This window comes from Hevea brasiliensis, chromosome 10 (genome assembly GCF_030052815.1).
Source record: "Hevea brasiliensis isolate MT/VB/25A 57/8 chromosome 10, ASM3005281v1, whole genome shotgun sequence".
NCBI lineage: Eukaryota > Viridiplantae > Streptophyta > Magnoliopsida > Malpighiales > Euphorbiaceae > Hevea > Hevea brasiliensis.
This window is the reverse complement of record NC_079502.1, coordinates 1047360-1072871: the sequence shown is the minus strand read 5'-3', so window position 1 is coordinate 1072871 and position 25512 is coordinate 1047360. Positions and strand designations below refer to the sequence as shown.

General features: G+C 35.4%; 2 protein-coding genes across 3 annotated transcripts; both read left to right on the top strand.

The window, feature by feature from the left end:
* Positions 1-11054: 11054 nt before the first annotated feature.
* On the top strand, positions 11055-14192 carry LOC110632838 (uncharacterized). Of its 2 annotated transcripts, none has more exons than XM_058128814.1 (3): positions 11055-11531; positions 12485-12889; positions 13896-14192. In XM_058128814.1, exons 1-2 carry the CDS (start codon positions 11134-11136, stop codon positions 12747-12749), a joined length of 663 nt encoding a protein of 220 aa, XP_057984797.1. In that variant the 5' UTR covers positions 11055-11133; the 3' UTR covers positions 12750-12889; positions 13896-14192. The 2 variants fall into 2 exon arrangements, with proteins under 2 accessions (XP_057984797.1, XP_057984796.1); XM_058128813.1 differs by having other exon boundaries at positions 11055-11603.
* Positions 14193-16112: 1920 nt separating this feature from the next.
* On the top strand, positions 16113-18350 carry LOC110632801 (acyltransferase GLAUCE). Its single transcript, XM_021781132.2, has 2 exons — positions 16113-16883; positions 17254-18350. Exons 1-2 carry the CDS (start codon positions 16425-16427, stop codon positions 18157-18159), a joined length of 1365 nt encoding a protein of 454 aa, XP_021636824.2. The 5' UTR covers positions 16113-16424; the 3' UTR covers positions 18160-18350.
* The last annotated feature ends 7162 nt before the right edge of the window (positions 18351-25512 follow it).

The window sequence follows — 25512 nt, the reverse complement described above, 5'->3', positions numbered from 1 at the left end:
TGAGCTACACATACTTGGTGGAATTTCAGAACTTCCTTGAAGAAGTCATCAAGAGGAAACCGCAACCCGGCTTTTAATTGTTCTTCGTATATCGTGATCATATCATTTTCTTCGAAGAAGTGATCGGCTCGGAGGTCGCCATGACACCTAATAAGTTCGTATGAATCGAGCCAGAGGTTATATTCTTGACTAAACGTTTGCAGATCGGTTTCTTGAAGGATTGACGGCAGCTCATCCACGGAAAGGTTTTCTCTCCCTGAGGGATGCGTTTGTCTAGAGGGTCCCACTTGACCACGGGCTGGAATGGAGGATATAGGAGGTTCAGATCGCTCACTTGGTCCGACCACCTCAACTTCATTTGACGACCACGAGACGTGAACGGAAGGGGGGCTCGCCGCTCTCTGACCCTCGGCGCCTCTCATTTTCAAAGAAAAGAGAAAATTTAAACTAAAAGAAAGATCAAAACCCTTACCGGAGTGTGATCGGTGTCAGAAGAACTTAAAAAAATGAGAGAATTTTGGAATCGCTCGCGAGATGCTGAAAATGACATAAGAGAGCAACTGGCTGACCCATCCCCTATTTATACGAGTCTGAGCATTTAATGCTCACAGTGCCCCAAGCAGCGCATCGGTTAACGAGTTTCGTCAGCTTTTCTGACACGTCTCACGAATATTCCGAAAACTCCATAATTAAATAAGGAGAGATCGGCTGGTTAAAGACTGGCAGATTAAGGTAGATGTTTAGAATTATAGATCGGCTAAGGGCTATTCAGTTAGGAATTAGATCGGATAAACACATCAGAAATCGGAAAATAACCAATGCAATAATAATAAAATGATAATTGTCAAAATAAGATTTCATTTCCAAAAGGTCGGATTACATCATTTGGGCGATCTCAAGAGATCGGATTACATTAAAGGTCAGATCACATCATTTGGGCAATCTCTAGAGATCAGCGGTACATCCTACCTAGTAAAGACCTATGTCAAAGCCTAGTCTCGTGGCTGAATCAAAAGACGTGTTTGATCAGGAAACCAGCCATCGATATCGGATAGATGTACAGCTCAGATGGGGTGACTATGACTCTCATGAGGATAAGAGAGGTCATCGTCAATGTTATCGCTCGGAACCGAGCCGCGGTCGGGACACCCGATGTGGTGAGGAGCCAAGTGAACTTTGAAGGGCAGTCACCAATGATAAGAGGAAAATTAGCAGTCTTCTCGCCCGAAATCGGTTCATCGATTAGATCGGTCGACCGACTCGAGATCAACACGATCGACATTCTCGATCTGGATAGGTAAATTAGTCCGATTCTCTCTCTGTCATCAGAGGTGGCCATCGTGATTTTCTGATCACCGGGGTCGTAAGTTTTTAGTCGATAAATAAAGAGAACAGTCGAAAAAAGATCAAAAACAGCTACCATGGCCGGATTGTGGCCAGACCGACTAGAATAGGAAAAGTGAGAAAGAAAGAGGAGAAAATGAAATGCGGAAGGATTTCCCGTTAAAGGTATATAAAAAGAAGGTCTGAGCATTTATTGCTAGCAGAAAATGAAGCGGACGCCTCGAAAACTGAAGGAATAAATGCTTTGACTGAACCAGCCCGGATAAAGGAAAAGACTTAGGAATGGGAGAGATCGGGAGAGGGGGCTCGGTTTGAGAGATCGGAAAAAGATCGTATTAGGAAGGTCGGAAGGAATAGGAGATCGAAAAGCAAGGGGAGAATAAGACAACTTCTAATAATTGTCGTCATAATCAGAGCCGAGATAGTTAAAGCGTTGCAGACGAGATCAAATCTCCACCGCACGCCTCCTTTGCAGAATCGCCCACATTACTAACAGGCGCAGGACGTGTCATGGCAGTCCTGTACATCTCGATCTCCACCGTTGATCTTACTTGTAAGGACAAGTCCGGAGCCCTTGGATCAAAGAAGAAGATGACAAGACCGACGCTTTTTATTCCCAACCCTCGGATCGCTCTTGATAAGAAAATTTTGAGCTGTCAGATTAGAAAAGAGAATGGACAAATATTCTGAAAAGGATCTCAGCCGTTCATTTTGATTCTCTTTAATTTCCAAGCATCAGATCATGTCCTTTAAAATCCAAACCTTCCATCTCCCTCAAAGAAAATCCTAACCCTTCATTGGGAGCACCCGGTCCCTATAAATACCTGTATGAAAACTGTTGAAGGGGGACAAACGAAAAAAGGGTGGTGACTATAGTGGAAAGGCTCTGAAACTTAATTCAGTTTTGCTACTCTGCTATTTTTAAGCTTTCAAAAATAGAAAAAAAAACTTCAAAAACCAGTTTTCTAAAGTATTTTCTTTGAAGGGTATTGAATACTGAAACTCTCTATTTTCAGTTCATTCATTACTCTGTGATACCCTCTCTTAGTTTCAGTTTTGTCTTCATTTCCACTTTCATTTTCCAAGCTCAACCTCATTCAAACCCGGTTGTTGTCATTTCGGTTTAACTGCATTTTAACTTAGTATTCTTCATTCCAAGGCGAACATTAGTCCCCGGGCTATCAACACGCAGCTCTACTATATTTTGTGACTCCATAGTTAGTTCTATAGATTCGACTCTCTACAGGTGAGTGCCTATACCGCTGCTTTATTAAGTGCTCGTTTTTATTTTATGTATTTTCTTTGTATTCATGTTCGTAATTTTCACCAAGTTTATGTTATGTTAAAGAACCCGCGAAGAAGGTTATTCTTGAGTTTACTTTTTGTTCATCAGTTCATTCTTTTTCTGTTAGTCTTTGTTACTTTCAAATGTAGGTGTTCTGGTCCCGAGTAACGTATAAGTAGTTTGATAAAATGTTGGTAACTGTATCTTAACACAAGATTTTCTTTAAATAAAAGTTTGGATAATAAATCAGAGAAAATTATGAGGTCGAACCACTAGACTAGCTCAAGAAGATGTCTGGGTAAGGTGGGGAGTCGGAGTAAAATCGAATCTCAAACTAGCAAACGAAATAGAGTGAGTATTGCCTGCCGAAAGGTACTGGTAAGGCGATCACATAAGAGATAGGTAAAATTCAGTCTGGTATCCCCTATCTAGTCACAAGGTACCAATGAGTTAAAAGAAGCCTAATCCGGGTTCCCAGTGTGTTCGAATGCCAGAACCCTTAGCGTAAGTTCCTCGCGCGATACGATCGTAACTAAATTTCAAGAGGTCGGGGGAGAGTTCTTACCTGATCCTCATCCAAACCAAATAGGAGATCGGAGGAGAGTTCTTATCCGAGATCCTTTATCAAAACTCTAAAATTACATATTAAAAGAGATCGGAGGAGAGTTCTTATCCGATTCTCAATCAAAATTTTAATAAATACTAAAGAGATCGGAGGAGAGTTCTTATCCGATTCTCAATCAAAATTTTTAATAAAAGAGATCGGATGAGAGTTCTTATCCGATTCTCAATCAAAATTTTTAATAAAAGAGGTCGGAGGAAAGTTCTCATCCGATTCTCAATCGAAATTTTAATAAATATGCGAAGATCGGAGGATAGTTCTTATCCGAGATCCTCCATTAAAAACAACAACTTTAAAGAGATCGGAGGAGAGTTCTTATCCGATTCTCAACCAAAATTTTAATAAATATTTAAAGAGATCGGAGGAAAGTTCTTATCCGATTCTCAACCAAAATTTTAATAAATGCTTAAAGAGATCGGATGAGAGTTCTTATCCGATTCTCAAACCAAAATTTTAATAAATATGTGGAGATCGAAGGAGAGTTCTTATCCGAGATCCTTCATTCAAACTTTAAATAAATTATCCCCAGAGATTGGGAAAAGCCTTTACCCGGATTTTCTCAAATCCAAACTAAAATAGCACAATACGCAAAGTAACCCCCCCCCCAAACAAAAACTGACACGCAACATCAACTCACTAAGGGTCGTCTCATGTACTTATGTATATGGGTAACCTGAAATAGTGAAAAATCAAATATTCCCTTTTATCAAAGGGATTAACATCATCATTCTAACCCCCCTAACTTCCGATTTTAATTTGTAAATAGCATAATATTAAATCTGTTTACCCTCATAGAGGGACGAGGTGGGGTGCCTAACACCTTCCCCGCCCGTATATGGACCCCGAACCTAGAATCTCTGTTTTCGAAGTGGTTTCTTTTAATTTATCTTTTTGTGTACAAATGGTTTTCTTTAATTTTCCTCAAAATTAAAGTGGCGACTCCTCACTTTTTCCCACTTCGGTGAGTGTTCATCCAGACGACCATAAAATACCTTGCGACAGAGCAGCCTTAATTCGATCAATCAAGATAGGCCTAACTCGAAAATGTGCTAAGAATGATCCAGATAAGATTTCAAACTCTACTCCCTAATTTAGTAACTTATGTAATTCACCAATCAGAGGCCTCCACTTGCTAGATATATGGGCTAAACTACCAGAAGACTTCCTGCTTAGAGTATCAGCCACTACGTTAGCTTTTCCAAGGTGATACTGTATAGTGCAATCATAATTCTTCAGCAATTCTATCCATCCTTTGCCTATGATTAAGATCACGTTGGTCAAAGATGTATTTGAGACTTTTGTGGTCTGTGAAGATTTCACAAGTCTCACCATATAGATAGTGCTTTCAGATTTTCAAAGCAAAAATTACTGCAGCTATTTCCAAATCATGAGTTGGATAGTTCTGCTCATGCTTTTTCAACTGACGAGAAGCATATGCAATAACCCGTCCATGCTACATCAAAACACATCCCAAACTAATCCTAGAAGCATCACAATACATTGCATAACCCCCTGATCCAGACGGAAGGGCTAACACTGGTGCTGTAGATTAACGAGTCTTAAGCTCCTAAAAACTTTTTTCACAAGCCTCTGACCACTGAAATTTCACATTCTTCTATGTCAAAAGGTGCTGCAATACGAGAGAAGTCTTGAACAAACTGTCTATAATACCCTGCTAAACCTAAGAAACTACGAATCTCTGACACAGTTGTGGGTCTAGGCCAATGAAGCACTGCCTCAACTTTCTTCTTATCAAAGCACACCCCATCCTTAGATACTGTATGGCCTAGGAAAGCCACACTATCTAACCATAACTCACATTTTGAGAACTTGGCATATAGCTTGTGTTCTCACAAGGTCTGAATGACAATTCTCAAATGCTGTTCATGCTTCTTTTTACTCTTTGAGTACACTAGAATGTCATCGATGAACACTATAACAAATTGATCTAAGAAAGGCTTGAAAACTCTATTCATAAGATCCATAAAAGCGGCTGCAGCATTGATAAGACCAAAAGGCAGTACAAGAAATTCACAGTGTGCATACCTAGTCCTAAAGGCAGTCTTGAGTATGTCTTCTTTCATGACCCTCAATTGATAATATCCATATCGAAGATCAATCTTGGAAAAACACTTTGCACCTTGAAGTTGGTCAAACAGGACATCTATATGTGGAAGAGGATACTTATTACGCACAGTCACTTTATTCAATTGCCTATAATCAATGCACATTCTCAAAAACCCATCATTCTTCCAGACAAATAACACAGGAGCACTCCATGGAGAAATACTAGGGCGAATAAACCCCTTATCTAGTAGGTCCTGTAGCTGCTCCTTCAACTCCTTAAGTTCTGCGGGTGCCATATGATAAGGTGGCATAGATATGAGCTCAGTTTCATGAACTAAGTCTACACTAAACTCTACCTCTTGCTCCGGGGGTAAACCTGATAAATCTTCTGGAAACATATTAGGAAACTCCTTAATCACGCAAAATTCTCTAAACCTGCACCTTCTACCTGAACGTTTCTAACATAAGCTAGATACCCCTTACACCTCTTTCACTATAATCGGCTAGCACTCACTACTGAGATAAGATTACTAGAGGCTATACTACGATCTTCCTGAAATTGAAATTCTACCTCCCCAGGAATTTTAAAGAGTACAACTTTATTATGACAATCCAATGAAACTTGATAAGTGGCTAACCAATCCATACCTAAAATCACATTAAACTCAAATATATCTAAAGAAACAAGATCTATAGCTAATTCTATATCTCCAATGTAAACTATACATCTCCTATACACCATATCAGTGTCTATTGCGTTTCTCATAAGTGTTGATATAGATAAATGATACTCTAACAAAGTAGGTGATGTACTAAATATCATAGAAAAGTATGGAGAAACAAAGGAATGGTTGTGCCCCAGTCTTAGCCATAGGTGTCTGTTCAGATGTCTGATTAATAGTTTGAGGTGGTACCTCCCTTGTTAGATCAAGGTTAAGACCCTTTGCCCTAGCTCTCCTCTTACATTTAACAGACTCAGGAACCTATTCATTTTAATAAACAAGTATTAAATCTGAAAATGTGAGCCAAATTAAGACAGGTGAAAAGTATGAAGGACGCAAATATCTAAAGCAATGATAAACTGAAAATACGTTAAGGATCCTATGCTCTGCAAGTTTGCTAGACCTCAACCGAGCTCTGATACCAACTTTGTCACGACCCAAAATTCTAAACCGTGATCGGCACATAATTTAAGTATTCTTAAATCATGCAAGCCTTATCAGAGTATCTTGAATGAATATATTGTCACTTACTAATAAAAAAAAAAGACAAAATCCAAATAAATAAAATGCTGAATAAACATCATAAATATTCCATAAGTAAACTGCGGAGTCTCTACAGATTTCAAATAAAAACTTAAACTGTTCAATAAACTAAACTAATTATTAGCCCAATAAAATATAAATTCGAGCATACCATGAGAACAAATCAAATATTGTCCCTCTCCAGAAAATAGACTGAATATTTGGATCAGCTGTAAAATTCTACTGATTTGAAATAGATAACAGACAGAGAAAATATGGTTTGAGCTATATGCTCAGTGAATGATAATTATAGCACACAACGGAATAGAAACAGGCAGACGCTTGATTAATTTCACAATAAATTTTATATTCAATAAAATCATGCTCATGCTGTCAAAATCATTAATATAATAATTTCATAAAACATATATATAAAAGAAATTTATTCAATAAAAATTTTATGGTACAGAGTACCAGGGTGATGATACCCCATATCACTAAAGGCCAGATGGTAATCGCGCTACTAGATATTAGATATCTTCCACCTCCTTCACAGATATCAATGCATATGATACTAATGCAAACTATAAACTGCAATGATGCATGACTCGACAATGAAACCTAATACCGTGATAGTCTACACGGTGGGGCCAGATAACAGAAACAGATACTGGGCACAGGTACCAATTCAAAACAGAAAATCAATTTGTACAAATCAATCAAAATCAATAAAAAATTTCAGATAATAAATAACAACTGATAGTGCAATTCCAATATTTTATTTCAATAATTTTAGAGAGTCAATAAGATCAAATTAATCTCAAATCAATTCAGTGTAACACATCAGTAAATTTTATAGTCAGATATCAATCAATATAAATACACTAAAGGCCTGTTCCCAGAATTCTAATGGCTCTAATGCAGAGATAATTGACAAAATCAATTATTTAATCAAAATTAGAATAAAATTTAATAATAAAATAAAACTCTAGAAAATCACATGTAAAATAATTGTTAAAATACAGATTTAAAATTTCATTTAATAATAAATTTAATGCTAAGAAAATTTAAAATGGACTAAAATGGTGCCATGTATTACAATTACCACTCACCTGTAACCTCCAAGATAATAATTATTTTCAATGGAATAGAGACAATTTCAACTGATAGATTGAATATTTGAATCTACTACATACTCAAAATATAAAAGAAAAAAATATCAAATAATAATAAAAAAATAACTTTAATATATATATATATATATATATATATATATATATATATATATAATAACAATCAATTATTGTCCAACAGTAATTATGATCAACCTAATTCAATACCAATGATCAAAGAGGAAAAAAAAAAATTTCTAGAATAGTTGTAACAGATCAATGAAAGAAAATAAAATTAGATTCACATATTATTGAACAAAAAACGATAATTTTTACATTGAAAACAGAATCAAAGGTGATGAATTGAGAAATAAAAATTTAGGAATTCTCTGCGCACATCAGATTATAAATCGTATATATATATATATATATATATATATATATATAACAATAAATAGTATTTGGTAGGAAAAGGAGGTGACAAATAGGTTTTGAGAGCAAAGTTTAGCAGAAGAGATGATTATGGTATATATATTTTAAGAGTTCTATTAGGTGTATAATGGAATAAGAGTTATTATTGAATTGGGTTGTTCAGATTATAGATGTATATTTAATTTGGAAAATAGTATATATATAAGAATAATTAAACAGACCATCCAATAAAATATTTTTTATTTTATTTTATTATTATTTTTTTAGATTAATATTTTAAATTATTGTTAGATAATTAAAATAAATAAATAATTAAATAGATAAATATTAGGTTTCCACACTGTTCCTATACGCCAACATAAACCAGAACGTATAAGAGATTGAGTAGCATGGATACTATGCCAAATGTAACTCGGCAAAGATCCTAAGGGAGCTGTCAAAAAAGAAGACTCCAGATAATATTTTGCCTTTAAGAGCCGAGCTGCCAAAGAGTCAGGATTCACAACCAATGACCACGCCATCTTACCAAGCATAGCCAAATTAAACTGATGGAGCTTTTTAAAACCAAGCCCACCCAGAGATTTATGGTAACACAACTGATCCCATCCCAACCAATGGATGCACCGCTCATGATTAATCCCTTTGCCCCACCAAAAAGCCATCATAGTACGCTGTAACTCCTCGCACAAAGTCTTTGGCAACAAGAAGATGTTCATGACATAGTTGGGCAAAGCTTGTAATACTATTTTCAACAAAATCTCTTTGCCCACCCTAGAAAGAATGTGTCGACTCCAAGAATGTAACCGATGCCAAACTTTGTCCTTTACAAATTAAAACACCTCCTTCTTATTCCTTCCAACAAATGTAGGAAGCCCCAAGTAATTACCAATATTGTCATGCTCAATAACATGTAAAGTACCAGTGATAGAATCACGCATAGCTGGAGAAGTATTAGCTCTAAAACATAACAAAGACTTGGAAAAATTGATAAGCTAGCCTGAAGCCATAACATAGTCAGAGATAATAGAGTTTACCACACCTGCTTCCACACTAGTAGCTTTAAAGAATAATAGATTATTGTCTACAAAGAATAAATGTGAAACAGAGGGTGCACCTCGACAAATTGATACGCCATGAAAAGCACCCGAGCTAACATGATACTGAATATAAGTAGAAAGCCCTTCAATACATAGGATGAATAAATAAGGTGACAAAGGGTTACCCTGGCCCAAACCACGCTCTGGGTAAATAGGGTCCAGAATTCTACCCTGATGCAAAACTTTATAAGTGACAGTAGACACACAAGCCATAATCAAATCCATAAAACGAGTCGAGAAGCCCATAGTAAGCATAATATCTCGTAAAAATGAACACTCAATGCAATCATAAGCCTTGCTAATGTCCATCTTAAGAGCTACCCAACCTTCCTTGCCTCTAGTTTTCCGATGAAAAAAATGCATAACTTCATAAGCCACAACACTATTATCATGGATGTTACGACCAGCAACAAAAGCATTCTGATTAGTAGAAACCAAATAAGGCAAAATCATCTTAAGGCGATTAGCTAACATCTTTGAAACAATCTTGTAGATCACATTACACGGGGCAATAGGCCTCAAATCAAACAAAGATTTCTTTGGAATAAAAACTATTGCTGTCTCATTAAGACTTTGAGGAATCGAACCTGAGTTGATGATAGATATACAAAGCTGAGATATTTCAGGACCCACAACATCCCAATAATGTTGGAAAAACCCAGGATTGAAACCATCTAGGTCTGGTGATTTGTCCACCTTCATATTGAAAACTACTGCTCTGACTTCCTCCACCGAAAAAGAGTCCAATAGCATAGAGTTCTGCAAATCATCAACTTTTCTAGGAACATGAGAAAGAATAGAAGCACTACTAGCCGCTTGAGATAAAAAAAGATTAGTAAAATACTCAGATATGACAAAAGCAAGATTGGAATCCCAATTCTACTAATGACCAGAATTATCTTTCAGTCGTTCAATACAATTATTTTTCTGTCTAATCATTGCCATGGTGTGAAAATACCGTGTATTCTGGTCCCCTTCGCGAAGCTAGAACTCCTTAGCTCTCTGACGCTAGTACATATCTTTATGGGTCAATAGTTCAAAGAAACGATTCCTAGCAGCCAAAAATCAATTCTTACAAAGTATAAGATTTATCACAATATAAGAGCATTTAGTTTTGCCGTGGTTGTTAATTATAGGCCATTTATTAATAATTAAAAATAATAATTAATAGTTTTAGATATTGTGTTTATTAAATACTATCTCAAATCAATTATTGAAGCTTAAAATTCAAAAGTCTATTTTCAATTGCTTAATCAATTAACGTTAATTTTTTAAATAAATATAATATAACATCTAACTTATATAAGTACGAGTTTAATAATAATTATATTAAATATTTATAATAAAATACATATATAATTAATTAAAAAATGTACACAAATCTTTATGTAAATCTATACAAATCATATAAGCTCGAGAACTTTGTAATCGTACTCTAAATTTTTTATATATATTTTTAAATTTAGATCAAAATAAAAATAATTTGAAATCAAAATTAAATTACAATTAAGTGAATTCAATTTAAAATTTAAATTAAATAAAAAAGGTTTACTTACAAATATTTTAAATTGAATTAGAATTAATCTAAAATCCTTCAGTTTAAATCAGTTTAAAATTAAAATTTTTTATTAATTTTTTTTTAAATAATTATGAAATTTGATTAAATTGAAATTTAATTAAAATTACATCAAAATTAAAAATAAAAATAATCTAAAATTAAGATCGAACCCTAAGCCCTAAATTGAGACCACCATCGATTCAACCCATTGGTGATAGGCCACCCTACGTGGGCTACTTAGATTCCCAGGCCCACCTTGATAAGGCCTCATTTGACAATGCATTACACGGGAAGAAACTTTCACCTACTCACATTCTCATTTTCTTCTCTCGTAAAACCCCAACTCGCTCCTCGCTCATCGCTCACCCAGCCATGGACAATGCTCCTCTGCCTTCCGAGGCCATGTCCATCGACGGATCAGCCCTCGACTCTTTCCTCTCATCCTCCGCCCACTTAACTCACCACGAAGTCATCACCCGCCGATCTCGCCGTGTCAAACAACTCGCCAAGATCTACCGAACCCACTACTGGGCCCTAATGGAAGACCTCAAAGCCAAGTACAAAGAGTACTACTGGAAGTACGGGAAGAGCCCGTTCAAGGGAGATGAAAAGAAGAGAAAGACAGACGGTATTAAAGAGAATTCTGCAAATGGAATTCCAGAATTGAACGGGAAATTAGGGTTTAAAGAGGACGAGGACGTGGAGGAAGAGGAGGGGATTAGGAAGTGTGCGGTGGGTGGATGCAAGGCGACGCCGATGGCGTTGACCAGGTTTTGTCACCCGCATATACTCTTGGATTCCAAACAGAAACTGTATATAGGCTGCACCTTTGTTGTTAAAAGGTTTTCTTTCTTTTAAATTCTCTTTCAAGCTTCCTCTCTTTTTCTATCAAATGGAATTTTGTAGTTTATGCCCTGGAACTTTTGAATGATGTTTCTGTTGGTACTCAAACTTTTTGTCTGTTATGGATGATAAGTTGATTCTGAACAGACGAAGTTTATTCCTTTCTAGATTAGTTGCAGTTGTAATGTGGAGCTTAGTTCAGTTGTCTGCTTCATGTATGTGATACTGATTGAGATTTTACAGAACATATTCCATATATCACAGGTCAAGATTCGCAATTTAGGATATTTATTCGATTAAGCTCAACAAATGAGATTCTAGAATCATAACCTTTTGTACATCTGTGTTAGTTTAACCTTGTAGTTGATGTGTGCTTGATGCTTGGTGCTGTTCTACTTGGCAAGGGATTTGCAATTTGTCCAACATTTAGCCATGTTAAATAATGATCTTCATACCTTGTCAGCACTCATCAGTTCGTATGTGTTATGCTTCTCTAGTATTAAACGATTTCAATGGGATATAATGTTTTTCTAGGCACAGAAGTCCACGTTTGTTCTTCAAGATTGTTCTTTGTTTAATATGGTAAGCATAAACAGTTAAATACTCACATTTTAGCTCAAAATTTTCGGGAGACAACTTTTGGTACAATTGAGACCTTCAAAATAAATTGTTAGAAGGGGTGTTATGTTATTATCAGATGACTTCTTAACTGGAGGTTACCTCGGCGCGCCAACCCCCCCTCCCCCCCTCTTTTTTCCTCTCTCTCTTTTTCTTTTCTCCTTCCACCACCCCCCCCCCCCCCCTTTTTTTCTATTCCCTTACCCTCTAAAAAATGCTATACTTGTTATTTTTGTTTACTCACTGCACCTTTGGATTTCAGTGCCCAGGGAAGACCTGTCCATTGTGGGAAACCAATACTGAGATCGGCTGTCCCTGCACTCTGTCCACCTCATTTTCAAAAGGCTGAAACATATGTGGCACGGGCCTTGAGAAAGGCAGGTCTTAATGTCTCTTCACCGAGTAAGATTGCTCCCAAATTTCATGTCATAGTCAGAGAATTTGTTCACCAGATCCAGACGAAAAGAAGAGCTGCACAGAAAGAAGAATTTCCTAAACTTCAGATTAAGGAGGATAAAACTTTGTAAGGCCCTTGATTGTTGCATCAAATCTTCTTGTGTTTGTTTATGGGCTGTTGGTGGAGCTGGAAAATTCTAGCAGTATCCTGCTGGAAGAGCTTTGGATGTTGGACTTGTGCTTAGAATAACAACGTTTGTGCATACTCAAGGTACTCCATTTTTACATCATCTATCTGTTCTTGTATTGATATTTATTGCTCAAACTATAAAAATCTGTCTTGTTAATTTGTGTACTATTTTGCTAAAAACAAGAATAGTTTGTTGGTTCATGAAATTTGCTCTGATTATGCTGCCCGTTAAAGCTGAATAAACCAACAAAGTGATGCAACTGGCCTTTTGGTGGTTGGTTACTTGGTTTGGTTATGTCTCTGTGGACTTAACTTCGTTTTGTTTCAGGCCTTTCAAGAAACATAAATAACTTGAATAGGTTAAAATCTAAACCGAACCAACCTATATTGCCTTGCATATGAAACCAAGAAACTGAAGTTAGCAAGTTTTACTAACTTGCTAACATGTGAAACCAAAATGAGCCTAACTGGAATAATCAACAAATGTTACTCTCCTTTGCATTTTCTAATTGACATTTAGAATAAGTATATTCATATACAAGCATATTGTACATATATATATATATATATGAAACTCCATCCAATCTTGATCCCAATTCAGTGGCAAATTATATATTTGTGTATTAATTTGTGGGCTTGATATGAGGCACTTACCATATGCTATTTGCTCTCTTTTATGGTTATAATTTTGACATAGATGCTGTAGTTTGTTGATAATGCTCATGGCACACAAGTTTTGACATGTCAACTAAGTGGGTGTGGATTCATTATGTAGGCTTATTTTAACTATTCTGCAAGTAGGCCTGCATTTATTTACAATTAACGACTTGTCCAATTGCTTGCAAGGTCTGTGATCCTGTGACCAAGTTCCTGACTTCAAATATCATGTTTCAAGGATAAGATATTTGTCAGTAAAAAACTCTAATCCTTATTGATTAATGATGAGAAAAAATTTACCATCCCAGCATGAATGTTAAATGCTCCACCTTATTAGCTGTGTTTTAATGGTGGGTGGATTCTTTCATGAGCAATGATGCTTGGCTTCTTTTTCTGTAGTTAAGGAGTTTCTTTTGATTTTCTTTTCCAGGTGTTCTGGATGTACACAATACCCTTTGCAATGATAGATTGTAGTCTCATCAAAGATCAGATCCTGCAATCTTTTATAGAGGAACTTCTTGGTGTAAACCAAAAGGATTGAAGAAATCAAGTGTATATTCATGCTAATAATTGTTGATAAGTGGAAGAGATTAATGAGTATATTTGGCTGACACTTGAAAAAGCATTGCTAGGAAAGTTGCAAAATTTTCATTTGTTTCCTTTATCCTTCTAGGGGACTTGCATGAATATTGTGCTGCATAAATGTGCACTGAAAATTTTGAGTTCATTGTTGTTTGTGAACTGGTAATTTTCACTGTCAGAGAGTGTCCTTCCCAACAATCTAGTAAAAAAAAAAAAAAAAAAATTCTCCTAAAATGCAATCTCTTTCAAGTTATATAGCTTTCAAAAAGATTGTTGTCTAGGAAGATGATCCTACCAAACAATCGTGATAATAGATTCCTAATGTTTCAAGCTCGGGAAAAATCCTTTGTGATATATCAATATTTTCTTTCTAGTTTTGCAATAGGGTAGTCTTTGGACTGTATCAAGTTTCTCTTCCTCCCTTCTATGTAGGACTTCCCACGAGTGAGTTTCTTCCCAAATTAATTTTGGGCAATCTCTTATTTCCGAAATCAAGTGGTGTTTCAACTGCATTGCACAATGCTCCAACGATTAGACTAATTTTGTGCATAAATTATCATGAGGAATAATTGAAAAGATAACTAATTTTATGGTGGTGGCATGAACCACCAAACTAAAGGTTGGGGGTAAAAGTGAAAAATTAAAGTTGACACTTACAGCGTGGAGAGTGGATGTGGGTCTTTCCAATTGAATGTGTAGACCAAATCCTCTCCTTCTTACCTATTTGGGAGGCTGAACTCTGCATTAAGGTGGATGACAGAGTACCTGTACACATATTTTCCCTTCACAAAGAAGCCTTACTCCTAATTGTCCCTTTAACTATTGTACGTGGCATGATTTGAGAGAGAGAGAGAGAGAGAGCCCTTGCAAGGAAGAAAGAAATAATTGTGAGGACAGAATGTTTACTTTTAGAAGGAGTTAGATAGTGTATAAAAATATATAACTAAATGAATTTAAATCGAATAATTTAAAATAAATTTTAATGAAATTTAAATATAAAAATTATTTTTTTTTCGGAAGATTAAAATTATTAATAAATAATAAAATAATTAATTTAATAGAAATAAATAATTAAATTAATTTTAATATAAAATAATTTTAATATAAAATAATAATTAAATTAATAATAAATAGAAATATAAATTAATAAATAATTTTATTATAAATTAATAAATAATAAAAAAAATATAATATAATAAAAATGAATGGACTCTCTGTTGCCATCCCTTTTATATACAACAAAATCATTTAATTGATGAAACAAATTCTTCGGTGGGCGTACTCTCATTAATGTACTGTTTATGATAGAAGTTGGCTAAATATAATTAATAAATTAATTTTATAAAAACTAATGATATAAAATTCGAATGATAATTTTAAATAATATGAAATTAATTATAAAATATATTTATATGAAAACCTGTGTATATTTAATTTGGATGTGAAAAAAAAAAGTAAATTGATTCTAGATATTTGTTTATCTTAAGACTAAGAAGTCTCATGTTCCAACACCACCATTACCCTTTTAATTTACAGTTTAAAATTTGTATGAAACATATATATATATATATATATATATATATATATATATATATATATATAATTAACCACTTAGGATTAATTCAGACAATAAGAGAAATTTGTTCAGTCTTGTCATTGATCTCTTGATCGGGGCGATATCGCTGTGTCCAATTAATTTGGCCCGCAGATATATTCTAAGATTTGGAGTGTATGATCAATTTATCTGAAGTAATTAAACAGAAACTGCCGAGAGATTTTCAAGATGAAGGTGAAGACCAAAGAAGAAGAAGAAGAAGAGGAGGAGGGGGTGTATGATGGTCTGAATGGATAAAGGTGATGGGTAAACTGTATACTATGGGTAAATAATAAAGCCGAAAAAGCTGTTGGCTGGCTTTTTTTAAAGCATAAATGTCAACCTCAAATGTCTCTATGATGCAGAGCTCTGCCACATCACTCATTCAGCCGTTGAAATTCATAAATTAAAAAATATATAATTAATTAGTTACCCTGACATTGCCAGTTGTTTGGAGTTCAATCAGAGATGCATTTCCTATACGCTATACATGCATCCTTTTTATGTTGATGGATGAAGATTTTCGCCTAGAATGTGTAGCCGCTGAATCTTTTGTCAACCACTTGATAAGATCATACGTACCTTTCTTTATGTTCTTCGTCTCTGAAAATCTCTTACAGCCACAAGTTGTGCAAATTATACCTAAAATTTTCCTATGTTTAACACTCCTTCATTAGCATTTATAGTTTCATCAATGTCGTGAAGATATTTACTCCTCTCTCCACATCTATAAGTGTGTGCAAACATGACAAGACTTGCACACACCTAATCAAGATAATCAACATGGGAACCCTTTACCAAAAGCAGGCCCCTCCTCTTCTCCAAGACCTCAAGATCACTATCCTCGACACATTTCCGGTTTTTCCATCCCAAGAAACTGTGAGAAAATCCATCTTCTTATCAAATATAGACCAAGTGCTCAACTTCCACGTGCAGACACTTCATTTTTTTCCATCCCATAAAGATTTTCCTCCTCATGTTGTGGCCGATAAACTCAAAATTGCCCTTGAAAAATTACTTGTGACATATGATTTTTTTGCCGGAAGATTGACGATGAACCCTGAAACGGGTCGTTTAGAGATTGATTGTAACGCCGCTGGAGCTGGTTTTGTGGTGGCATCTAGTGAGTGCAGCTTAGACGAGGTCGGAGAGTTGGTTTATCCAAATCCTGCGTTTGGGCAACTCATTCTCAAGGCCATGGATATTCTGAACAAAGAAGATCAACCACTATGCATTTTTCAGGTAATTAAAAGCCTAATTAATCACTAATTTTCATTATATTTCATTTTTTTTTAAATTATATTTATTTCATTTTTTATGGATCAGTCTTGAGCTCTTTCTCTGTTTTGTTTTGTTCTTGGTTTCGTTTTGTATCCTCTAGCTTTTTAACTTAGTCTTAAGTTTTGGTTATTTAAGTTGATTTGAATTTAGAAAAATATATAAATAGGTGAATTTATATATTTAATAATTAAGAAAAAAAATTTATTTAACAAAATTTCTTTGCTAAAAAAATTGATAAAATGAATAATTCATTAATTGGTCTGATTATACTAATTTTCATTTATAGAAATTAATTAAATTACTATTAAGTTATTTATTTTATAATTTACAGGTGACTTCATTTAGGTGTGGTGGCTTCGCAATCGGCATATCAACAAACCATGTCACTTTTGATGGAATAAGCTTCAAAACCTTCTTAGACAACTTGGCCGCCGTAGCTGCTGGCGAGCATTTAGCCGTTGTGCCATTCAAGGACCGTCAGCTCCTCGCCGCTCGCTCCCCACCACGCGTCAGCTTCCCTCATGCAGAGCTGCTCAAGCTCAACACTCCCTTGGCCCAAGAATCGAATGCTTCAGTGTTCGACCTCTCCAAAGAATCACTAGACTTCAAGATTTTCAGGCTAACTTCCACTGACATCTGTAAGTTGAAAGAGAAGGCCAATACCCATAATGCCACTGACGGTGTCCGCATCTCAAGCTTCAACGTGGTGACCGCTCACATTTGGAGGTGCAAGGCGTTGTCATATGAAGAAGAAGGAGAAGTAGGGCAAGATCTCGAAAGGGTGTCGACAATTCTTTATGCAGTGAATATTAGACCAAGATTGGCACCTCCTTTACCAGCTTCATACACTGGAAATGCAGTGTTAACAGCATATGCATGTGCAAAGTGCAAGGAACTTGAAGAAGGACCATTTTCAAGATTGGTGGAGATGGTAGGAGAAGGGGCAAAGAGAATGAATGATGAGTATGCAAGATCTGTTATAGACTGGGGAGAGATAAACAGAGGATTCCCACATGGGGAGTTTTTGGTATCATCGTGGTGGAGGTTAGGGTTTGAAGAAGTGGAGTATCCATGGGGTTGTCCAAGGTACAGTTGCCCACTGGTGTATCACAGGAAAGACATTATCTTACTGTTTCCAGATACTGTTGACAATAATGGTGTGAATGTTTTGGTGGCCCTCCCAAGCAAGCAAATGGGAAAGTTTGAAATCTTTTTCCACAAATTCTTATCCACTTGAAACCCCAGATGACATGCTGGCCATGGGTTGTGTCATCAGTCATGATAGTTGTGTGTACTGCTGCTTTTCTATATGCATTTGTGCTAGCCAAGTACAGGAATAAAATGGAAACTAAAGCTAAACTCGTCACTATAACAGTGACGATAAGATTGTTTTCCATTTCTGTCCTTACATGAATTCTCTATTTTGTCCTCGTATTCTTTTAACGCTGATACTTCTCTAGGGACAAATAAGCCAAACCACACTGATATGTGTCCCAATACTGTTGCTTTGGCATATTGAAATGGTTGTGGACCCATTCTTTAATTAGATTTCAGATGCACATAGTTTAGAAGTAAACTCTTATCTAAATTCGATCATTATACTATTGAGATATAAATATATGCACCCTAAAAAAAAGGAAATGAAATAGAGAAAAAAATAAAAAAAAATTAAAAAAAAAAAAAGATAAAAGTAAAGAGAGAGATGAGAGAGAGGGAGAGACTTGAGAAGAAGGAGAGAGATAGGGAGAGAGGGGGAGAGTAGAGAGTAAAGAAATTAAAAAAAAGGAAAAAACGTCGTATTAGACCAACTGCCACAAGAATCAAGAATGGCCATCTTATCTTTCAAGGCTTGAAGTAAATTCCGAAGGGTTACAAGGATAGCAATTGAGAAAGTAGCACTAGATTTCATGGTTATTGGACAATATTCGGTCCTACATGTACGTACTATGTTATTCTGTTGGAGTTTTACACAGGTTAACTAAAAAAAAAAAAAAAGAGAGAGAATATAAGTAAGGAAAAATAAGCCTTTGGAATTACTCCCTTTAACTTTTTTCACCGTTGTATATGAACATTCTGATGTGCCCTGGTAGGCGCATCACATTCATCTTTATAACTTTTGTTTTACATATATTTATTATTTAAATATTAGTTCATAATTTTCAAAATATTTTAAAATTAAAAAAAAAACAAAGTTTGACTGCCAAATAAAGGAGATTTCTCAGAAGAGGATGAGTGAATGACCAAAGCCCTTTCTCCACTGTTAACAAATGGCTGTACTTTTACAAATGGTTAATTATTCCCCTTGTAATTATATATACATATATATGAAAAAAAAAAAGTGTTTGGTCAAATGAGGTATGATTGCCAGTTTCCTCATAAAATCACATTGAAGGAAATGTTTGTGATGTGTATATATATATATATATATATATTTTTTTTTTTTTTTACATTGGAAATAATTTATTTGTGATGATAATTGGTGCGGACTGAAAATTTTAATCAGCAAAGATAAGATTGGTGGTGTCAAATTTTAAACAATTAATTATATTGCTTTAGATATTTCACCCAATTAACCAAAATGAGAACTTCAATTATTTTTTAAATATTAAAATGAACCAATGGATTATAAGCTTATAAACTATATTCACTGATTAATAATCATATTTTATATCATTATTTTAATGAATATGTTTGTGGTATTTGTTTTGAAAATGACAGGGTAGGAATATAGAGAGGTTTTGAACTCAAAGATTCTGCATTGAAATGGAGGTGGGCATGGGCGTGGCTAGCTATAAGCTGATAGCAAATACAAGTGAAGAGAAAAAGTGAAGATGCTTTAAGCGAGAAGGACACGGGAATGGGGTTGCCAGCCATGATAAAGCTAATTTCCTTCTATATATAGAAGGTTCCTCTGCAAACCATTATTCTTGCCGGCCATTAGCATAAACAAAAGCCAAGATGATATAAAGAAAACAAATGCATCCAAAACATGCTCAGCCACAAAAATCAAATACCCATTTTCAGATTATAACTTGCTTTTACAGCAGGAACCTACCAACCCCACAGACTTTGGGTTTGTGCTCCCATTTATTCATTCTGCGTTACTTTTTATCTATTCTGCATTACTTGAATTGAAGCTATAATACCTATGAGTTGAATTCTTGATCCTGCTTTGCCTTACACATGGTCAGTGTAATCATGCCATCTTTAGTTCAGGTCCCCCCCCCCCCTTTCTGCTTCTTTTCACATGGTCATTTGTAATCTTGTCTTTTTCTCATTGCAGGTCCCTTAGTGAAGAACCTACAGTAGGCCCCCTGGAATTTGAAAAATTTAAGAGTGGCATATTAGTAATTTCACACAAACCCTAATTTAAAAAAAATATATATTTTTGAAATACAAAACCCTGATAATTTTAATTTGACTGTAATATGTACTCTGAATAAATGAGTTCACTTATTTATTTTGGAAAGTGAAATTTGCTTTTGAGTGCTCGCATTAGCAAATATATAGAGGAACTAACTTTCTTTTGCAAAGAACTTTTTCTTTATTATAATTTTATTTAAGAAATTCAAATTCTCGGTGTAGATTTTAAAAACCCTTATGGCCTTATAATCCAAGCTCTAATAAAACGTAATATGAGTCGAGAGTTGCAAAAATGTTAAAAAGATAAGCTCTGTTTATAGAACTAAGAAAGCTAGTTAGTATGAATAGAATATTGAAGTTTAAACACAGGGCTATTTGATGAGGAGACGCCACCACCGGAGCTACTTCCATTGTTTAAGGGTCCAATTACAATAACAAGAGTAAGGAAGTTGCAAAGCTTGGTTAGTAGACTTTGGAGGCGCCAAGAGGAACAGATTGGGCTTGGGCTTGAGCTTTTGGAGGATAAATAGATCAGCTTCACACAATAGGACCTTGAAGCCTAGCCTCTAGAATATTCTATTTTTATTCCTTTATGCCATCTGACAGATTAGTTATTTGTAACTCATATAAATATTTGTCTTCTACTTCAAATGGGGGATAACTAATATCAAACAATGAGAGATAATTGATTTTCGGCCACCACCGTCAATTGTGAGAACTTTATGATTTCTTCCTTGTTTATTGAATAGAACTTGGACTTAAGCAAATTGACCACTTGTTTATCTTATCTTTATAATCAAGGTGCTCTAACCTAGTTACTATTGTGTCTTGATTGATTATCAATTATGCCTTGTTTGTTATTAAAAAATATAATTCCATCTTTAGATGTTATGTCTCTAATTTGAATATCGGGAGTGTTCATCATTTGGTATCAGAGCAATTGGGTATCAAACAAGGTATTTATCTTTAGATATACTCTTTTAATTTCTGCCTAAAATCCTTCATTCATGTTCTGTTTGTTTTCATCACAATAGCATTCAGCAAAAATGATTTTTCTAGGGTTTTTTTTGTAGTAGCTTCCAATTTGTCCTAATTTTTTTCTTGTGTTTGGCTGAATATTTCTTGTTTCCTTAGTGATTTTTCATTTAAATATGATATTAATACATTATAGCCAAATACTCTACATTGAGTTTTAGATTTTATTTTGCTTGAAATTGAGTTTCGCTGTGTTTGTATTAGGGTTGTAATCATTCAAGCTAATCTGTTTGTTCTTGCTATTTTTTTCCTCTTTGATTTGAATATCAAGCTTGAGAAAATTATTGATAATGCATCTGATAATTAGGAATTAATGTTGATTGTTGGATTGAATTAAAATCTGAGTTTGAACAAATAGGTGCTGTTTGGTTGTATTTGGTTCGTGATTGTTACTGTTTGGCTGAAATTGGAAAATTGTGACAAGTTGCTTGTATTGATTTCTGAGGTTACACTTAGCTGTTAATTTTTAAATTTAATCTGTAATATTTTGAGGTATTTGGGACATCACATATCAATTTTAGGGGTTAGATGATGCTGTTTGGCTATTGAATCAAATTTTACTCATAAACTGGCCAATTTTTGCTTCACATAGTAAACCCATCCAGAAAAATCTGAAAATTTTCTCACTATTTAGATACCATCTCAGTAGTCTCTATATAAAATTTCAGCCTTAAATTCCATCATTTGGATTGGAAACAAATTTTTTTGATACAAACCGGTCATTTTCTGGTTTTCATAGTAAACTCAACCAGAAAAATCTAAAAATTTTCCTATTGTTTAGATATCATCTCAGTAGCCTTTAGATAAAATTTCAGCTAAAAATTCTATCATTTGGGTTGGAAACAAAAATTTTTGACACAAATTGGGTATTTTCTAGTTTACACAGTAGACCAGCCCAGAAAATGCTGAAATTTTACCAGAAATTAGTCAGTTTTGATATAGGTTTGTTTACAAAATTTCAGGGTAAAACTCATTCATTTGACTAGTGAACCAAATTATTACATCTTATGGTGAAATTATGCTATTGTTGGAAGTTGTGTGACTTGGCTATAATTTTTGGGATTTTGGCTTGATATTTGATCCTCAGGTTGTTAGTTTTTCCAGTTTATAAAATCTTTTCACTTATATTAATTACTTTAATTTTGAAGTCTTCTTTACTTTGATTATGTGTTTCATTGTATATTTTTATTTACGTTTTGTTTCGTCTCATTCTTGAATATTTTGATAAAGTTTGTAAGTGTTTTGTTTTTTTTTGTGTTTGGGTTCTTAAAAGAAGGGAATGAAGGAATTTAAGTGGTAAAAGGCAAGAGTGGTGAGTGCATAATAGGGTAAAAGCCTAATTGTGTGCTAAACACTTGAGAGGATAAGCCATTTATTTTCTAACCTTGTTTTCTTTGCAGCAGAATGGAACAAAACACAAGTAGTAGTAGTAGAGTTGAGGGGAGGAATTTTGAAGATGAAAGGGTTTATAAGGAGGCTATGGCATAACAATTTGAGAGACTTTCTCTCCAAACAGCTACTCATAATGAAGAATTGCAAATTATGAGAAGAGACTTGAATGAGTTGAAGGGTTTGAGAGCTGATGTGAATAGGATGATGGAATATATGATGGGTAATGAGAGGGAGAACAGAAATAGGAGAGAGGAAGTAGGTGTGCATGTGGGAGATAGAGGTAGAGTTGGAAGGGGAATTCAGGTAGAACCTAGGATGCATGAGTAAGAAGAATTAAATTGGTATGATAATGAGTTTGAGGAAGCGTTTGAGTATGGGAACTATCACTTTGATGGTAGGAGGTTTCGGGCACCAAGGGGGAGAGGTATTAGAGGTAGGAGAGGAGGCAGACAACTTAGATTTGATGACTATGGTGAGAGAGAGATGCACCATGAGAGGGTTGATGCCAATGTGGGAATCATAAAGATGAAAATACCTCCTTTTCATAGCAAGGAGGATGCTGAAGCCTATATAGAATGGGAGAGTGGTGAAGAAAAGGCCAAAGAGAGTGCTAGTGATGATAGTGATGATGAGTATCTTGATGAGGGAGAGCAAGCTCCCACGGATGGTAATGTCCTTATCACTATGCGCACCTTGAGTACACAAGTCAGTTTGGGTGATGGAGATGAGGTGCAAATGGACAATATTTTCTATACTAGATGTTTGGTGAATGAGAAACTATGTAGTGTGATTGTGGATAGTGGTAGTTGCTGCAATATTGCTAGTAGCTTATTGGTTGAGAAATTGGGATTGCCTAGTACTTTGCATCCAAAGCCATATGGTCTCCAATGGCTTAATGATTGTCGGAAATTGAGAGTTACCAAACAGGTTGTAGTGCCTTTTAGCATTGGGAAGTACCATGATGAGGTAGTTTGTGATGTGGTGCCTATGGTAGCTACCCATTTATTGTTGGGTCGTCCATGGCAATTTGATAGAAGTGTGGTTCATGATGGGAAAAAGAACAAGTATACAGTTTTAAAAGAAGGCCGAACCTACACCTTGCTTCCTATGTCACCATCTCAAGTGCATGAAGACCAAGTGAGCATCTTAAAATCAGTTGAGGAAAAGAAAGATTAGAGAGAAAATTTGAGAGAGGCCGAGCTTGATGAGAGGAAAAATGAGAGGAGAGTGAAAGCAAAAGAAGTAAAAGGAAAAGAAAATAGTGAGGGCTTAGGGCAAAAGGAGAGTAGAGAGAAGAAAATGAGTTTGTATGTGAGAGGAAAAGAAGTGAGGGAAGCCTTACAAGGGGGGAGACCTCTTTGTGTGCTTATGTACCGGGATGTGAATTTATGTTTTCTTGACATTTACCAAAACTTGCCTAGTGGTGCTGTTTCTTTGTTACAGGAATTTGAGGATGTGTTTCCAGATGATCTTCCCTCGGGTTTGCCACCAATTCGGGGGATAGAACACCAAATTGACCTCATTCCGGGTGCTCCAATTCCAAACAGACCAGCATATAGGAGTAATCCTAAGGAGACAAAAGAACTACAAAGGCAAGTGGAGGAACTTTTGACAAAACGCTATGTGCGTGAAAGTATGAGTCAATGCGCTGTTCCGATGCTCCTTGTACCAAAGAAGGATGGAACATTTAGAATGTGTGTAGATTGCCATGCTATCAACAAAATAACGGTAAAGTATTGACATCCCATTCCCCGATTAGATGATATGCTTGATGATTTGTTTGGTGCATGTGTGTTTACAAATATTGACTTGAAAAGTGGTTACCATCAGTTAGAATGAAAGAGGGGGATGAATGGAAAACTGCATTTAAGACAAAACATGGGTTGTGTATGCCATTCCCTGTGCCTAAGGAACCTTGGACTGACATTTCCATGGATTCATATTAGGGTTACCTAGGACACAAAGAAAACATGACAGCATATTTGTAGTTGTTGATAGATTTTCTAAGATGGCACATTTCATCCCATGCCATAAAACTGATGATGCCACTCATATTGCTGATTTGTTCATTCCGGAGGTTGTCAAATTGCATGGCATACCTAGGACGATAGTTAGTGATAGAGATGTTAAGTTCCTAAGTCACTTTTGGAAATTCTTGTGGGGTAAGTTAGGAACTAAACTTCTGTTTTTCACTACTTGTCATCCACAGACTGATGGACAAACTGAAGTAGTAAATAGGACACTAACCACTTTATTGCATGCTATGATCCAAGAGAACTTGAAATATAGGGAAGATTGTTTGCCATTTGTTGAGTTTGCTTATAACCGTGTTGTGCATTCTTCCACAGGATTTTCACCTTTTCAGCTTGTATATGGATATAATCCACTCACACCACTAGACTTGCTGCCATTGCCTATTGATCATATTGATAGTCTAGATGGTAAGAAAAAGGCTGAATTGATTAAGAAATTACATGAGCAAGCTAGGGTACACATTAAAAAGAAAAATACACAATATGCTTCTCATGCTAACAAAGGCCGCAAGGTACTTGTTTTTGAGCCAGGTTACTTGGTGTGGGTACATTTCAGGAAGGAACGGTTTCCAAACTAACGGAAATTGAAACTACATCCAAGGTGTGATGGTCTATTCAAGGTGTTAGAGCGGATCAACAATAATGCCTACAAAATTAAACTGCTAGGTGAGTATGGCGTTAGTGCTACATTCAATATTTATGATCTTTCTCCTTTTATTAATGTAGGGCCGAATTCTTTTCAAGAAGGGGGGAATGATGAGGAGACG

What these genes read in the sequence shown, in the direction of transcription:
- LOC110632838 (XM_058128813.1), top strand. Translation starts at nt 11,134, where the DNA reads ATGGACAATGCTCCTCTGCCTTCCGAGGCCATGTCCATCGACGGATCA. An exon ending in TGCACCTTTGTTGTTAAAAG is followed by an intron (nt 11,604 to 12,484) that starts GTTTTCTTTCTT and finishes TTTGGATTTCAG; the next exon opens with TGCCCAGGGAAGACCTGTCC.
- LOC110632801 (XM_021781132.2), top strand. Translation starts at nt 16,425, where the DNA reads ATGGGAACCCTTTACCAAAAGCAGGCCCCTCCTCTTCTCCAAGACCTC. An exon ending in AACCACTATGCATTTTTCAG is followed by an intron (nt 16,884 to 17,253) that starts GTAATTAAAAGC and finishes TATAATTTACAG; the next exon opens with GTGACTTCATTTAGGTGTGG.